The sequence below is a fragment of the Camelus bactrianus genome, chromosome 24, assembly GCF_048773025.1.
Source record: "Camelus bactrianus isolate YW-2024 breed Bactrian camel chromosome 24, ASM4877302v1, whole genome shotgun sequence".
NCBI classification, from domain to species: domain Eukaryota; kingdom Metazoa; phylum Chordata; class Mammalia; order Artiodactyla; family Camelidae; genus Camelus; species Camelus bactrianus.
In genome coordinates, this window is record NC_133562.1 from 126,070 (window position 1) to 144,287 (window position 18,218).

Genomic DNA, 18,218 nt, shown 5'->3' on the forward strand with positions numbered 1-18,218 from the left:
CTCCTCCGGGTCAGGCAGACTTGAGCACATGCAATTAAGATGAGAGAAAGAAACAGGCCTGGGGGCGAAAGGGAAAACGGACGGCAAGCCTGGGAGACGAGAGGCCTTGTCGGCCCCGGGTCGCTGCTGGGCCACCCCGTGCCCGGATGGGCGCATCTGTGTGGCCCCCGTTCCACCGCCATCATATTGGGGAAACCATCAGATAAGCAGTCCCGTGAGCTGGTCTCCAGACCACGAGGTGCGACCTCTGTGCCTGCTGCAGAGACAGTTCCTCTCTCACCGCACACATCCCAGCTCGTGTTCCCACAGACCGTGCCTCCTAAACTCACGCGTAGTTACGTGCATGATCTCGAACTGGGGCACTGTTTCCAGCGGCACACCTAGAGCACTCACACCTGGGAGAGTCCGTCCCCAGAGCTCCAGGACGGCAGATTCTCTGACAGTGCTGCCTCCAGCCCCACTGAGCGCTGCCGGACGAGACCCACAGAACACTCACCTGCTTCCTGAAAGACAGACTTTCGGACCACACACAGTGTCAAGTGTGCGACTTCATTTTCCTTTCAGGAGCTCAATCGTTTGGCTCTGAGGAGCAGCCACCCTGCAGGCAGCAGATGCTGTTGAGGAAACGCCACCAGGGTTCACCCGCAAACGCGCCTTATTTCCCAGCAGCTGCTCGCAGACTGGCCGAAGGACCACAGGCTGAACATCACACGTCAGTGACTGGTTCAGATGGGCCGTCTGCTCCTTCCATTTTATTAACCATTTCTGAACACACATTTTTACATCAAATAAAGTTCCTACAGAAGCAGAAAGAGCTAATAAACAAAACCGTACCACGGTTACCTGGATTTTTGTTTGGGGGACTTTGTGCTGGGATCCCGAGGTTGGCTTATTTACAGGTGGTTACCGGGTCTCCGTGCACACGCATTGCTTCCCAAGGAAGACACGTCTAAACACTCGGGTTATTTCTGCCTATTAATAATAGAGATAAAAGACATCTGTGCATCTCCTTAAGGACTTTGTGGAAGAGGTCAGACCTTGTCTGCAGTCACGACGCACCCAGAGCAGTGAGTCAGCCTGGCTCCCAGGTGGAGCCAGTGTAAACCCCAAGGGCCGAAGTCTCATTCCACCCACGGGATCGGGCCCCGGTGAGCTCAGTCAGCACTCAGTGAGCGCTGCCAGGCAGCGGGCTGAGGACACTTCTGTTCAGCAACACGAACATCAACGGAGTGCTAGAAACTGTGGTGGCAGCATGGCCACCAAGGCAAGCTGGGCGGCGAGAGGCCAGCACTGACAGAGCCTGGGCTCCTAGGCGCCCACACAACGCAGGTGGCGGGTCCACACGCCTGCACGGAGCTCACCCACGCTTGCACAGGAACGTTCAGCTGATAGGGCAGGAAGCGCCCGAGGGCTGCCTGCCCCTCACAGCTCAGCTGTCAACGAGCAGCCAGCCTACCTCTTCCCAGAGGCGCCCGAGGGCTGCCTGCCCCTCACAGCTCAGCTGTCAACGAGCAGCCAGCCTACCTCTTCCCAGAGGCGCCCGAGGGCTGCCTGCCCCTCACAGCTCAGCTGTCAACGAGCAGCCAGCCTACCTCTTCCCAGAGGCGCCCGAGGGCTGCCTGCCCCTCACAGCTCAGCTGTCAACGAGCAGCCAGCCTACCTCTTCCCAGAGGCGCCCGAGGGCTGGCTGCCCCTCACAGCTCAGCTGTCAACGAGCAGCCAGCCTACCTCTTCCCAGAGGCGCCCGAGGGCTGCCTGCCCCTCACAGCTCAGCTGTCAACGAGCAGCCAGCCTACCTCTTCCCAGAGGCGCCCGAGGGCTGCCTGCCCCTCACAGCTCAGCTGTCAACGAGCAGCCAGCCTACCTCTTCCCAGAGGCGCCCGAGGGCTGCCTGCCCCTCACAGCTCAGCTGTCAACGAGCAGCCAGCCTACCTCTTCCCAGAGGCGTGCTGTCTGCACCTGACTCACGTCTGCACTGAGCTGCCGGCGGGGTCAGGTCTACAGGCTGTCCACGCACTGCACCAGGAAGGCCCCCTGCCCCGCAGGCCTCACACTCGTCAGCGGGTGACCCTAACGTTTACACATTTCCTTCACTGGGGACATCCAGACACGAATATCCAAAATAAAAGGGACAGAATTAACACCAAAAGTAAGAATGGAATTCAGAACTGTGAGGGCCAAGCCTTTCACATTGGACGCGGCCACTGGGACGAGGAAGACGCACCCAAGGCCCACACCTGCTCCAGGGCAACGCAGGTCCCCTCTGCCCTGACCTCTGCCCTGACTGCTGCTCTGACCTGTGCTCTGACCGTGGCTCTCCACACCCTCTCCAAGCATTGACCTCCACCTGCAACCGTCCTTTAGAATACATAGACAGTCCCTGTGGTGCTTTCCAGGATTCAAGTGCTCCCACATTTTCTCATCAGTTCTGACGACCGTTCTGCAAGGTCAGCACCAGCACAGATGCAGGGCCTGAAATGAGCTGATTAAGGTGACATCACCCATTAGTGGCAGAGTCAGGACTGACCTCATGTTCCCTCACTCCATCCTACATTGGAGAAGATGAGGCTCCCTGGGTTAGAGGTGGGGCCCCTGACCTACTCTGGCTGCTGGAGTCAGATTGCAAAGTGCAAAGACAGTGATGGGGTTTCAGACCCCAAGATCCCAGCTGAGAAGGTCAAAGGTAGCTTGGCTGTGGGGTGGGCTACATGCAGCCCAGAGGTGCCTGGAGTCCTCACACACCCCCAAAACACTCATTTGGAAACTCCAGACTGAGTCAGAACAAGACAGTAAGAAAGAGTCACAGAGATTTTCATCCCACATGAGGCAAGTTTTGCGGCACGAAGTTTTATGTCTGGGTAAGTGCAAAAACGTGATTGACAGAAGCATAATCAAAGAAATTCCACCCTTGCACAATCATGGACACAAGCACTGAAACCAAACGTCCAGGACAGGAGAGCTGTAGGGATGGCCCGCGGCAAACGAGCAGGAAATTTCAAATGGAAAGAATTTGATCGCTCTGCCCTGAAAAGCGTGCGTAACTCCCAAGGGCACCACACAAAGTTACAGGCCTCCTCCTGGGGGTGTTCACAGCTTTTCCTTCATGTGCCTCCGTGCTCATCAGCTGAGACCTGCTCCACATCCCTGAGTGCACACCTCGCAGACGGGGACACGTGGACTCCAGAAGGGGGTAGGGGTAGGGGCAGGGGCAGGAGCAGTGAGAAGCCGTCAGACGTCCCCAGAACGGAGAGGTGGCCTGTGTGCATCTGACCCGATGACCGCCCGGGGCATCTGCATCTTAAGCACAGATTGGAGGTGGAAGAAAGGACGCGTGACGGTGTCCGGTTTGGGCTGCCCTGGCCGACCTGGTCACGAGGGCAGTGAGGGAGCTGCAGAGAGGCGGCTGTCCGTGGAGAACCTGCCCAGGGACCGGCAGGGCGCGCTGACGCCATGCAAGCACAGGATCTCCTTGAAGGTCTTGCGCATCTCCGGGCTGCGGAAGGCGTAGATCAGTGGGTCGATGGCAGAGTTACATATGATGAGCACGAGGTACACGTTGAAGTGGGACATGAAGCAGGAGCAGTAGCGGTTCTGAGGGCAGGAGATCATGAGGGTGAGGTGCAGGAAGAAGGGCGCCCAGCACACAGTGAAGACGCCCAGCAGCATGGCCAGGGTGACCACGCCCCTCATGCTGGCGCGCTGCCGCCAGGAGCCGCAGCCGTGCAGGGTGGCCATGCGCTTGACGTGAGTCCGGGCCAGGAGGAACATGTGTGTGTACAGCCACGCCATGAGCAGCAGCATGGCGAGGAACATGGCAACGAGGCAGCCGATGACGTACGTGGACTCGTAGTACCTGATGAAGAGCGTGCCGCAGCCCGTGCACAGGGCCCAGATGCCGGCGATGGCGGCCCCGCAGCGCCGCCCCGTCATGACGTGGTGGTAGCGCAGGGCATAGAAGATGGTGGCGTAGCGGTCCACCGCAATGGCCAGCAGGCTGCACATGGAGGCCACCACCGAGATGCAGATCATGGAGTCGAAGACGTTGTCCAGGTGCCGCACGGAGGCATCCGCCAGCACCAGGTGCTTGTTGGTGATTAGGTATATGGTGATGGTCTCCCAGGAGTTGGACAAGCTCACCAGCATGTCGGCCACGGCCAGGCTGCACACAAACAGGTACATGGGGGCATGAAGGTTCTTGTTCTTCACGACGGCGCCAACCACTAGGATGTTCTCCAGCAGGCTGAGGAGGCCCAGGCCGAGGAACACCTCCACAGCGATGCTCATTTTCTCGCAGGGCAAGGACGCGTTCCTGATGTTCCACCCCGAGAGGTCGCCCTCCGTAGCATTCAGCTTGAGGTCCAAGAAATGCAGGTGGAATGAGGAATTCATGGCTCCTCTTCTTGGCAGCAGATTTACTGTAAAACAGGTTTAAGTCATGATCCCGAGAGGCTGACAGTCCACAGAAGCACCACCACTCGTGCCCAGAGCACAACACTCCAAGTTCCACTCACCCCTGCCTGCCCCAATCCCAGGGATAGAGTCCGGCCCGCCGGCGGGCAGGCATGCAGTGCCCACCAGCCTCCTCTGACCCCTGGCTTAGGCTCCCTCTGAGCAGAGTCTTGGGACATCTCTGTGTGCCCCCCCCCAGCCCCCTTCTTATTCTTGTCTTGCAGCCCAAGCTGACTGTCAAACATGTCCCCAGCTCACAATCTACAGAAGCCCTTCTAGTCTCCTGGCCTCACATCCCAAGGTGGCTACTCCACGTTTCCTCAGGTGGGCACAAGGTTCTGAAGGACACACAGGTCCCCAGTCTCTGAAGAGACACAGACAGGTGCCTCCCTACCCAACCCGACTCTGTCGAAATCCCTAGGACTCAGTCCCCGTGGTTGTAACTAAGATTATAGTCCATTAACTAGAGCATAATCACATACAAGACTTAATGCCTTTAATTCATAAATTTAGGTTTCACACACACTAAAATTGAAGCACACAGAATGCTATTTTTCCCACAGTTAAAACTTTCCCTGACTTTTGCATCTGAAATTCCAGAATCTGATTAACAGGCAGTTGGACAAGTTCTGCACAAGAAAGCACGAAGAAACGAGGCACTTACACTCACCAAGAACTCCCCTCCTCTGTGGCCCAATTTCTCTCCCATGATTTATATTCAAAGATCCCTTTGCCCTCCAAACTCAGAGCACATCAGGAAAGAGTTGAAATTTCAACAACGTCCCCACTAGACTGTAATCACCTGTTCTGTCCCGGAACTACAGGCCGACTGCACTGATGTGCGAGCCCCCAGCTGGGTCAGCCGCAGTCTGCATCCTCTCAAGCCGACCGAGTGAATGAGAAGCGGGGCTCTTTACCGTCTCCCTCGGCCTCTCCTCTGCACCGGACCCCGCGAGCCTCACTCGGACCCCAGCTCAGCCCGGGCACCGGCATCCACAGGCTGCGATGGCTGCCGGGACCCAAGTGCCATCAGCCCGGGACCAGGACCTGTGGCAAGGCGGCTCCAACCTCCTCGCAGCTCCCTTGCCTTTAAAGCAGCCGCGCGGACCCGCCTCCTGCCGCCCGCCCGCCCTCCTCTGCGGCCGTGGGCCAGAGCTACCACCTAGTGGTCGGAGCCAGAGAGCAGGGCCTCTGGGGCACCAGCACCTTCTGTCTGTGGAAAACTGGAAACTGTTCTCCAGAGTGAGTTCGAATGTGTCTCCCAGCGGCTGCTCTCTCGACTTCACTTCCTCTCTCTTCCTCCACGCACGATGGACATGCTGGGACTCGGGTCCCCTGACGACGGTCCTCGGAGCGAGCCTGGTGGCCTTCAGCTGTGAGCCAGACACCCCACCTTGCTGGCCCAGGACGCCCCCTGCAAGGGCTGCGCCGCATCAGGTCCAGCCCTGCAAACATGCCTCTGGTACTGCAGCAGCAGGAGAAGAGAGACTTCCCCCAGCCACCCCTCTTGGCTCTGCGAAGTGGTTTCTGGACCTCCCGTTTCAAGCACTGATGGGGCAGATGTGCGTGGGCTCCCCTTCTGTCAGGTGAGGCGGGGGCGCCCATGGGCTCCGACCACCTTTCTGACGTGGAAGGCCCCGTGCACCGGTGCCCAGGGCCGTGCACACAGCCGCAGGATGGAATTCTGTGAAGAAGTTTCTCGTGGTGAGTTTGGTGCTGTGTCCACGCGAAGGAGGCTGACAGAAGACATAAGAGGATTCAAGCAGCCCTCACTTCTTCCTCACATTCCAGATCAGATCGGGCTCTGCCGAAGAGCCTGGTTCCCCAAAACGCGGTGAAAGCGGAGCCTTCTGTTAGAAATAATTAGCTGCCCGGACCACGTGGCACAGCCGCGCTGTTGGACCGCACAGCCCCAGCCCACGTGCAGACGGCTGGGGGGAGCGCTGCACCCATTACCTTCCTGGCGGGTGGGCCCCCTCACCACCCCCGCCGCACAAGGAGCAGACCAGCCCCTGGAGAGGCTGCACAGCAAGTCCAAGGCCCTGACGCGGGGAAGGAGCACAGCTGGCGTGCAAAGCCTGGCAGCCTGACTGGGAGCCAAGCGTTTTCCAGGCACGAAGATGCCACTGCTCAGGGTCCTGGCGGTCTTTTGGTTCCTTTTTTTTTTTCAGTGCCGCTGGATTTGAAGTGGTTTTCTTGTCTTTATCAGATTCCGGTATCAGGCTACCCTGGCTTTGCTAAGTAAACTGGGGAAAGGTTTTAATTATTTTCTATTCTGAACCAGTTTGAGTGAGGTGGAAATTATCTGTTTCTTGCAGAAGAATACTCCAGCCGAGGTCAACAGACTCAAAGACTAAGCTCTCTAACGGTCCCTGCCCCTGAAACTTGCTTCCTGACAGCTCCGTGATAACCACGCTCCACACACGGACACGGCATCCCAAGAGCCACCAGCTCCGCCCTCGTGAGGGGCAGAGAGCCGTTCAACCGCCCATTTTCTTCTGTTCTGGTGTGTAAATGACGGCAACAGAGATGATCCTCGATTCAAACGCACAGAGGCGGCTTGTGCGGGCAGGTCCACGAAGGCCCCAAGGGTGAGATCTGTTGGACAGCGTATGCCACAGTCGGCTCTCTGGGACACGGACTCAGAGGAGTTCACTCTGCAAGGTCCATCATGGAGCAGCTGGGGACCACAGCCTGGGGGGGGGGAGGGGAAGAGGCAGGGTGACGGTGGGCCCACAGCGCAGCCCACCCTCCTCAGAGCCTCTCCACCCTGCCTGGGTCAGTCACCAAAGCAGTCTGTCCCTGGGAAGGCGAAAGGCCTGGCAGGCACACCGCGCGAGCTGACCGCCCCCTGCAGCTGGGCGGCAAGTCCTTCCTCGCAGGGGTCTGGACAGCACTACCCTGTGCCTGAGGCTCAAATACCAGTAAATTCTTTTTTCCCAGCTTTACGGAGATATTACTGACACACAACGTGTACATTTAACGTGCGCAACGTGATGCTCCGATGCACACGCACGGTGGGAAATGAAGCCAACGGTAAGGCTAGTTCACTCGTCCATCGCATCACAGAATCACCTTGGTGATAGCGTTTAAGATCTACTCTCCTAACTTCCAAGTACAGAGGACAGTGTCCTTAGCGGTTGTCTCCCTGCTGTAGATTACACCCCTGGAACTCACTCTCTTCCACCTAGAAGCTTGTACTCTGACCGACGTCAGTGCTTCCTCGCCCCCAGCCCCTGGCAACCACCACTCTACTCTGTTCCTGTGAATTCGGCTTTTTTAGCTTCCACATGTCACTAAGGTCACATGGTACTTTTCTTTCTCTGACTTCTTTCACTTGGCATAATGCCCTCAAGGTCCATCTTTACTACAAAAGGGTTTCCTTTCTTCACGGCTGAATAATACTCTACCGTGTGTGTGGAGTACTTCTTGACCAGTCACCTGTGGATGGACACTTAGGCTGTCTCCACGTCTGGGCCGCAGTGAATGTGAGGGTGCAGGTGTCTCTGTGAGACACTGACTTCATTTCCTCGGGATGCACACTCAGGAGTGGGATTGCTGGATCATACGGTAGTTCTATTTTTAGTATTTTGAGGAAACTCCATACTGTCCCCCACAGGGGCTGCACCAGTTTATATTCCTGCCAACAGTGAACAAGGGGTGCCTTTTCTCCACACCCTCTGCAGCATTTATCCCTCATCTTTTTGATGACAATCATCCTAACAGGTGTGAGGTGATAGCTCCTTGTGGATTTGATTTTCAGCAACTGCTTGCATCCCATCTCTGTGCCGAGGCCACCTGAACACCATCGTGGGTGCAGCTGCAGAGGCAAGAGCCTCCCTGTAGGACAGAGACAGCAGCACAGCCACAGGCATTTTACCTCCAAGGTGCACAAGACATTTCCACGTATGAACTCACTGGACCCTCACAGCAGCCAGGAGGTGCTGACGGTGTTGCCGTCTTCATAGACGTGGACCCCGAGAATCGGAGAAACGCAGTGAATTTTCTGGTATCACTTGGCTGGTAAGCGGTGGCACCAGCCATCAAGCCCAGAGCTTCCTGTTCCAAAGCCCCTGTTTATAAATACACACATGCCCACACACCTGCATGAACATTACAGTCGAGCCCTCAATGAGCCCCAAATCTCCAATGAACATTTACTGAGCACCTGCAGTGCCCAAGGTGGTGGTCTGCAGGTCCAGAGTGTCAGCAAACCTCCAACAACCCTAGGGAGCCAAAGCCCTTAGCAGGAGCTTCCAGAGGAGGAAACTGAGGCTCAGAGTAGCCCTGTGACTTCTCAGCTGATGAAACCGGGACCTGAGCTTTTCACGTCTGTGCTTCACAGAGTGTCTAGTGTCATCCTGTGACTTAGCCACTGCCACAGAGGGAGAGACTGGTGCCCCTGGACTGCAGAGTCGCTGGAGAAGAGCAGAGGCAGGGTTGAATCTAAGGGCAGGTTGGGGGAGGCAGGACCAGGAGCAGAGCAGGGGCTGAAGGTGAGCAGGGCCAACGGGGGCAGGGGCACTGAGGCTGAGGGCTGATTTCTCGGGGAGAGGGAGGACCACCAGGTGACCAGAGCCCCAGAGCCAGGATCCAGGGGGCCAGGTGGAAGCAGGTGCAAGGGGTGAAGACAAGACAATGGCAGAGGGGTCACAGGGGCAGTGGCGGGGGGCTGCTACTGCAGGAAACAGGCCCTGAGGCCGCAGCGCCGCGATGGGACCACACAGCTGCTTACTGAGGAAGTGGGGGCCTGTGCAGGGTTGGGGGGGGCATGCGGGGGCAGCAGAAGACGTGGCTTCAGGATGTCTGGCCTCAACCTGCTCCCAGGGCAGACCTGGGGTTAAGCTGTCCTGTCCATACATGAGTGCTGGGTGGTCGTACCCTCTACATCTGTAGCGTTGGCCGCGGGCCACCCAGGGGTGAAGAAACGCAATCCCCTAGGTGTTTCACAGTCGTGGCCCCGCTCAGCTGAGAGCAGCCCTCCATAAAAGAGGAGACACGTAGGGGTGCCAGCAACCAGCGTCTGCCGCAGCTGAGACCCGGGCATCCAGCCCCATAAGGTGGGCACAGCGGTGACTACCCCCCCCCGCCAGGAAGCAAGGGGGACAGTGCCCTGGGGTCCTGTACTGGCCACCAGGAAGGCCACGGCTCCACCCTGTGGAAGAGGAGCCACAGCAGAAGATGCGTGCCTGTGAACATCACAGGGGGACGTGTGGAGGCCACCGGGCGTGGAGGTCTGAGGGCACCTGAAGGATGGAGCGCGTGGGGTCGTCGGCTGGAGGAGCACCCAGAGGACATGGGACACTGGTGTGAGGAGGAAGCGGGAGGGACAAGGGGGAGGGGTGTCCTGGAGGAGGGGCGCCTCAGCAGACCTACCCCAGGATGTCACCGAGATGCTGCCGTGAAGGTGCTGCTGGCTGGGGTGGGGCAGTTTCTGCGGCGCAGAAGCCAGACCGTGTGGCTGAGACGTGGGCAGAGCTGCAGCAGACCTCGGGTGGCCAAATCCCACGCCTGCTCTTCCTCCTCGTTGACTGGACCCGTTTTACTTGTGCAGTACTGCTCTGTCCGAAGCCGTGGTGATGAAGGAAAGGAAGCGAAAGGCAGCAGGCAGACTGTGGCCAAGATGACCGGCCGGGGTGGCGGGGCGCAAGCAGAGGCCGTCTGTTTGGGTTATTTGTCAAGGAGGCTTGAGGGGTGGAGGTGGACAGCATCACCCACTGAAGCCCATCCGGAGAACTGGAGAACACTAGGGGCACTCTGCCAGCTCAGTGCCGACAGCTGTCCTTCCTCCCGAACTTAAGATGAGCGCTGCTACCCAAGAGTGAGGCACCTGTCGCCACCCGGACCCTGACGGACGCAGCACTGTCACTGCTAGCAGAGAACACCGACACCCCTCACTGTTCCCGTCGGCTCCAGGGCTCCTTAATGAATCCCCGGGAAACTCAGGTCGTGAGCTCGAGTGACTTGGATCCACTTTCCCGCTGCTCATCTACCCTGATTCGGAGCCCCGAGCACTCCAGCCCCACCTGCAGCTCGGCCTGCAGCATGTGTGTCCCCGGACTGTGGAGAGGGGAGGCCCCTCAGCTCTGGCGACTGTCTGCTGTGCTGACAGGAACCCCACTTTCCTGTGTGGGGAAATAAATTTCCTGTTCCTCTGTGGCCCCTTGACCCTTTAAAAAAATCATTCAAGAAGGTAAGAATCTCCTTTCTGAAACTCTGTGCTATCTTCTTGTGTCTACATCATTGAAACACTGACATCACTCCCAGGAAACAGCTTCAAAATGCACAGCCCTTGCTAGTTAACTGGGCTCCATCCGAGCAACTGATGTAAATATTCCCCACTCCTGTCCTTCCCTGTCTCACGCAGAGGGTAAACAAACCTCTCTGTAATGTAGAATCTCACTTATTTTTAATATGTAGTATCTTCTGTGAACCCCTGAATGGAAAATGTAGAGCATTTCCCAAGCTTACCAGATTGAGAATACTTTCTTCACAGGGCACTTGTGTTTATTAGGATGTTTGGTAGCAAGTAAACAACACGCCCCCAAAATACACAGTAAACAATACAGGATTTGTTATCTCACATCAAACGTGTGGGGGTTCTACCTGTGTTCTGCCAGACCAGGAAATCCAGAACAACGCCCCCACCAAGAACCGGAAAGTCCCAATACAGTATACTTTTTACATCTCTGAAGGCACGTCAGAATTACGGGTCTAGGAACTGAGAGAAGAAAGAAACCCACAGAAGCGAACCCGCTCTGGGACAGGTTTTACCCCAGAGCACCCGGTGATTCGGAAAGAGGCCACTAAGAGGCTGAAAACCCAAGCAGGATGTTCAAAGACTCCGCGCTCGGAGGGAACTGGAACTCAAGCCCCTTCCGCGGTTGGTCTGCAACCCCAAAGGGCTTCATTCTAGGAAATGTAATTCTAGGAACAAGGATAGACTAGAAAGAAACAGACTGGCAAGCTCTTAGACTCATACATGAACCGACTCAAATCCTAACTGGATTACGATGATTTGGAGTCCTTAGTGCCTCTACTCAAACAGACTACCAGACGCAAAAACAAGTTTTCTCTGAAGGACAATAGGACCAGGAGCCTTGAATTGCTTCTGTGATTCTTCAAACACAGTGTCCAGCAGTCGATCAAAAACATCCCGCAGACAACGGAAACAAACCAGAAGGGATCCAATGGGGCAGCTATTTGGACAGAAACTTAGCACAGGAAACACATTAAATGCAAATATAGCAAACGCTTCAATTAAAGACTAGGACTTGCCAGACAAGATTTTGAAATATGATACACTGCTTAGAAGAGACACACCTTACATATAAGGGCACAGGGAGTTTGAAAGTAGAAGAATGGAGTAAGTTACACCATGCAAGTATGAACTGGGATACCTGAAGGCAAAAAGTGTAACTGGAGATAATGAGATATACTTTGTAATTATAAAGGTTCAATTCACGGAGAAGAATTAACAACTGTAAATGTGCACGGACCTACACACACACGCACACAAACTCTTCACCAGCAAATTTTATCACCTGTCACATGTTTAAAGAAGACACAATGCCAAGAGCTTATAAATCTCAGGGACGGTATAATGCCAATCTCTCACGAACTTTTCTACCAGACAGAAAAAGAAAGAAAACCTCCCTGTGAGCTTTATAAAGCATGTATAACCTTGCTACCAAACCTGACAGGGGTTACAAGAAAGGAAAATTACAAGTCAATCTCATGTATGAACAAAGATGGAAAAATCCTAAACAGAATGTTAACAAACTGAATCTAGTAATACCTAAAAATGACAATACACTGCCCTCCTTGGGTTTATCCCAGGAGTGAAAGGTTCATTTAACATGTGAAAATTAATACGTGGAACTCACTACATTTACAAACTAAAGCAGAAAACTCATATGGTTATCTCAGTAGAACAAGAAGTACACTTGATGAAATTTAACACCCATTCATGATGAAAACTTTTAGAAAACGAGAAATAGTGGTATTTACAAAATCTTACATGATGGTGCATGTGGGGGGTTACACATGCTATCACCACTCCTGTGCAGCACCATACTGCTCCCCTCAGACGGTATAATGAGGCAAGGAAAGAAATGAAGATTAGAAAAAAAAAAAAAAAAACTGTCTTTATTCCCAGACAGTAAGATTACGCCTGTAGAAACCCCAGGAAATCTACAGGCTGATACTTAGAATGAGTGTGTCTGGCAGGCTTGCTGGATCCTAAGTCAAAACACAAGCAGCAGGTGTATTTCTATGCACCAGCAACAAACAGAAAGCGAAAGGTTATTAGACACTGCTCACAACAGCAGCCACAAATACCAAATACCTAAGACTAAATACAACAAAAGATATCCACGGTCTCCGTGTAGAAAACTGTACGAGAAAAGTCAAAGCCTGCTTACTTAAATACGTGGAGGACTATTCATTCTTCCACTTAGGATGGGAAGACTCAATACTAAGAAGTGTCAACATTCCCCAAACCGATACATTCTACTACGCTCCTGACAGACTTAAAATGAAAAGGTTGACCATGACAGGCACTGAAAAAGGAGTGCACAAGCACTCCCACTGCTAGGAGCGTGTGAATTCATGCAATCACTAATGTTGAATAATAATAGTTTTATAAGAAAGTTGAAAAACATATAAAACGGAGACGGCATGGCCTACAAAGCTGAAACACTGACCATGCTGTCCTTTACCGGAGGCGTCCCTACAGCCTACCTCTGCTCCGCAGACTTGCCTCCTCCAGCCACTTCAGGTGCATGGAATCAATCATCATCTTTTGAACCTGCCTTCTCTCACTTAGCGTACTGTTTCTGCGGTTCCTCCACCTTGTAAGAAGTTCATTTCCTTTTTGTTGTTAAATATTTCAGTGTGAGAATCCAGTGTTTGTTTACCCATTTGCTAGTTGACAGACATGGAGATGATTTCCACATTTTAGCTGCTACAAATAATGCAGTGAACATTCACACAAATCTTTGTGCAGGTCTGTCTTTGTTTCTCTTGCATGGACATCTAGGATTAGAATTTCTAGGTCACAGGGTGAATTTATGTTTAACATCTTAAGAAAATGCCAAACTGCTTTCCAAAGTGGCCACATGGTGTCACATCCCGACCAGCAACGTACGAGACCCCCTTCATCACATCTGCCCCAACAGTTACTGTAACGTCTTTTCATGTTGGCTACACCGTTGGAGAGGATGAAAAGTGGTATCAGGTCATGCATTTAATTTGGATTTCTGAATGTTTAACAATGGCCACTTTTTCCCTGTGGTTTTTTGCCATTTGTCTTCTTTTGTAAATACTTATTCAAATATTTTTGCCCCTTTGTAAACTGGACCGTTCACCTTGTTTTTGAGTCTCATGGGTTCTTTATATATTGTGGATACAAGACCCTTACCACAAACATGATGTGCAGGTATCTTCTCCTGTGCTGTGTGCTGTCCGCCTACTTAACGGTGTCTTACTGCACAGAGTTGTAAATTTTGAACAAGTTCAATTTATCAGTCTTTTTCAAATGAATGTTTTTCATAGGATTTCTAAGAAATCTGAGTAACCACAAGGTCATGAAGGCTTTTCGCTATGTTTTCTTCTAACAGTGTTATCGTTTCAGTTCTTAAATTAGGCCCTAAATCCATTTTGAGTTAATTTTTGCATGTGGTGTAAGGTTAAGGGTCTAAACTGTCCCATCGCTATTTGTCAAAAACACTATCTTCTCCCTATATGTCTTGGCACCCTTCTTGAAAATCAAGGGACCCAAATATTAGAGTTTGTCTTTGTAGTCAACATTCTATTTCACTGACTCGTACGTCTATCTTTAGGCTAACACCACCCTGTTTTGACTACCACAGATTTACTGAAAGTTTTGAAATCAAGAAGTGTTAAGTCCTCCCACTTTGTTCTTTCAAAAAATTGTTCGATGCTGAGTCCTTTGCATTAATATATAAATTTTAGGACGAGGTTGTCAGTCTCTGCAAAACAGGCTTGCTGTAGTTCTATAGGGATCGAGTTGAATCTATAGGTCAGTTTGGGAAGAGGTGACATCTTAACACTACTGAGTGTCCCAATCCATGAACACGGAATGCCTCTCCACTTAGAGCTTTAATTTCCCTCAGCAACATGTTCTAGTCGTCAGCGTACAAACCTTATACTTCTTTGTTAAATTTATTCCTAGGCATTGTATTATTATTGTTAGTTGCATTTTTCTTAATACAAGAAGCTGTTGTATTTCTATGTACTAGCAAATACAACAATTTAAAAATGGTATTGTGTAACTGCTGAACTTTTGGAGTTTTTAGAATTTTCTATGCATAGTTGTCTGCAAATAAGACAGCTTCACTTATTCTTTTCCAATCTGGATGCCTTTTCTTTCTTTTTCTTGCATGATTACACTGGCTAGAACCTCCAGTACAATATTAAACAGAAGTGGTGAGTGGACATTTGTGCCTCATTCGCAATTTTCTTTCATCAAGTATGACATTAGTTGCAGGGTTTTGTAGGTGCCTTTTTGATCAGGGTGAAGTTTCCCTTCTATGCCAAGTTTGCCAAGAGTTTTACCATGAAGGGATGCTGGACTTCTGTAAAACACTTTATTGAAATGTTCACGTTGTTTTATCCTTTATCCTATTAACATGGCATGTTGTATCGACTTTAAGATGTTAAACCAACCTTGCAATACTGGAATAAATCCTACTTAATCATGGTGGACAATCCTTTTAACGTGCTGCTGGATTCTGTTTACTAGTATCTTGTTGAGGACTTCTGTATCTATATTCACAGGAGACCGTGGTTTACAGTTTCCTGGCTTTGATATCAGGGAAATACTGCCCTCACAGCCTGAGCTGGGAAGCATTCCCTCCTCCTCTATTTCCTGTAAGAGTCTGTGAGGGATTGGTATTATTTCTTCTTTAAATATTTGATAGAAACCAGCAGTGAAGCCATCTGGGTCTGAGTTTCTCTTCATGGGAAGACTTTAAAGTATTAATCCAACTTCCTTGCTATTCAGATTGTCTATTTCTTCTTGAGTGTCAGTATTTTGGGTCCTTTTGTCTTTGCAGGAATTGATCCATGCAGATTGTCTCATTTGTTGACATAAAATTGTTTACATTGTCCCCTTATAATCCATTTAAATTCTGTAAATTTAATGGTGAGTTCCTTTCATCCCTCATTTTGGCAACCTGTCTTCTCTTTTTTTCATAGCCTTGTTATGTGTGTCACTTGTTGATCCCTGAGGAGGATTCACTTCACTGATGCTCTCTGGTTGGTTGTCTTCTGTCTCACCAATTTCTCACTCTGATCTCTTGTTTCCTTCCGCCCTCGTGCTGTGGGCTTAGCCCCCTAACCCCACTATCTAAGTGGGGTCTTAGTGTTCTGACTTTGGCTCTTCCTCCTTTCTCAGTATAGCTGTTTACAGCTAAAAGTTTCAAGCAAGGCTTTGGCTCACCCCATACATCCGGGTGCATTTTTATCTTCATTCAGTGTGAAACATTTTGATTTTCCTTGTGATTTCATCTCTGACCTACAAGTTATTAAATTTTTTTCTGGGTTAATTTCCAAACATTTGTGGATTTCCCAAATTTTCTTCTGCTGATTTCTCATTCCAGTGATAGGAAAAATACTCTGCATGATTTTAATACTTTTATTGACATTTGTCCTATGGTCTGTTCTGGAAAGTATTTCACACACACCTGAAAAGAAGGTCCACTTTGTTGCTGGGTGAAGTGTTCTATAGATGACACTGCGTTTAAGTTGGTTGACAGAGTTGTTAAGTCGCGCATATCCTCGCCAGATGAGGGTTATCTTTTAAAAACATGAAACAGATGACCTCATTCCTCTAATCCACTTGTGGCTTTCCACTGACTTTGGAATAGTATTCAGATTTCTTCTCGCTCCTGCCTGTCCCTCTGCAGTCACCGGGCACCTCTCTTCACTTTGCTCAGCTCACTCAATTAGCAAGAAAAAGCTACCCTTTACTGATGTTTAAGATCCATTATAAAGATATAATTAAGATGGATTGATGCAAGGAAAAATACGCTGATGAGTAGAACAGAACAGAGTCCAGAAACAAACACCTACATGATCACCTCATACACGACAAAGGTAGAAAACTCGTACCATGAGGGAAGGATGGTTTTACTCAATAAATGGTGCTGGGACAGCTGGAAACCCATAAGGGAAAACTTATACCTTAAACCCTACTCCACACTATTAACAAAAATCAATTCAGTAAGATTTGATTTAAAAGTGAAAGGTGAAACAAAAAAGATTTTAGAAGAAAGCAAAGAACATCTTTATGATCTTAGAGTCAACAAAGATTTCCTAAACAAAATATGCCGACTGTGAAGGAAAACACTGGTAAACTGTGTATTAAAATGAAAAGCTTCTCTTCACCAAATACATTCTCACAATACATTTAACAAAGGACTTGTGTCCAGAACAGATACATTTTTAAAAAACCCCAACATGTCAATACAAAAAAGATAGTCCACTCAATAGAAAAATGGGCAAAGCCTGAACAGGTATTTTGCAAGAGGACAACCAAAGGCTGATAAGCATATAAAAGTGTTCAATCTCATTAAGAAACAGTGAAGTGAAAACTAAAGCCACGATGAAATACCACTATACGCCTGACAGAATAAAATGGAAAAGGCCAGCACTACTGAGTGTCAGTGAAAACCGGGGCAACAGGGACTCGGAAAACTCGTGCGCAGAATCCAGTAAAGCTGAACACGATGTTCGTACTGTGACCCTGCAATGCCACTCTCAGGCAGAAAGGAGCACCCGGGCACCCAAGTTCACGGACTAGAGTATTTGAAGCAGTGCTGTGAGTAACAGTTCCCAAATCGGAAGGAACCAAACATCTGTTGGATACACAGTACATGGTTTATTCACACGACGGAATACCAAACCAGGTACAAAAATCTCCCATGTAATGCTGAGCAAATGAGCCAGAGACACAAGGATACATACTGTTTTATTTCACTCATGTAATGTCCCAAAACAGACAAATCTAAGCTATACCCTTGGAAGTCCAGGCAGCGGTTACCCTTGGGGAGGCAGTAACAGGAAGGGAGCAGGAGGCTTCCAGGTGCTGACAGGCTGTGCTGTGGGTGCTCCCTCTGGGAAAAGTCACCAACCTGCCTGTAAGTTACACTTCAGTAAGCAGTTAAAACGGAATGACCTGCTCAGACTGAAGACATGATCTTCTTGGCCATCCTCTCACACTTGCACCGTCAACCCCGGCCACTTCCAAAGACGTCAGCCCCTAACACACAAACCAGACTCACTACAGGTCTGGCTGCTAAAGGAGCAGCCCACCAAAGCGTGAGACCCGCTCTCAGCTCTCAATCTCCGCCTTCCTGCCTGTTGATTATTCAGTTTTACCCTCCACCCTGGAACACTCACGTGCCCTCCTGCCTCTCTGCCCCAACACCTTACCCAGGAGTGGAGGCTGCTCGGCGGGACGACCCAAGTTCTAAACCCAAAGGAAGGAGCTGCAACCATCAACGGGCCCAGCTGAGGCAGAGAATGAGCAAGGGGTCCCCTGGGCCTTCCTGACACCCTGGAGGTACCTAACATGCAACTGGGGCGCAGGCCCAACTTGGGGGGAGGGTGTTCAAATCTCAGCTCTGCCTTCGGCAAGTCTGTGTCCTCTCTGCGCCTCAGTTTCCCCATCATTAAACAGGGATAATGGTGCTGACCGCACACAGTTGTTGTAAGGATTACATACAATACATTTAGAAAACCAA

General features: G+C 51.0%; 1 protein-coding gene across 1 annotated transcript; it reads right to left on the minus strand.

Annotated features, from left to right (window-relative positions):
• Window positions 1-3,120: 3,120 nt before the first annotated feature.
• Window positions 3,121-17,182, minus strand: MC5R (melanocortin 5 receptor). Its single transcript, XM_010958140.3, has 2 exons — window positions 5,252-17,182; window positions 3,121-4,415 (listed from the first exon to the last, which is right to left on the minus strand). Exon 2 carries the CDS (start codon window positions 4,387-4,389, stop codon window positions 3,370-3,372), a length of 1,020 nt encoding a protein of 339 aa, XP_010956442.2. The 5' UTR covers window positions 4,390-4,415; window positions 5,252-17,182; the 3' UTR covers window positions 3,121-3,369.
• Window positions 17,183-18,218: the final 1,036 nt, after the last annotated feature.

Excerpts from the sequence above, each read along its gene's own strand:
- MC5R (XM_010958140.3), bottom strand. The coding sequence starts at position 4,389 with ATGAATTCCTCATTCCACCTGCATTTCTTGGACCTCAAGCTGAATGCT.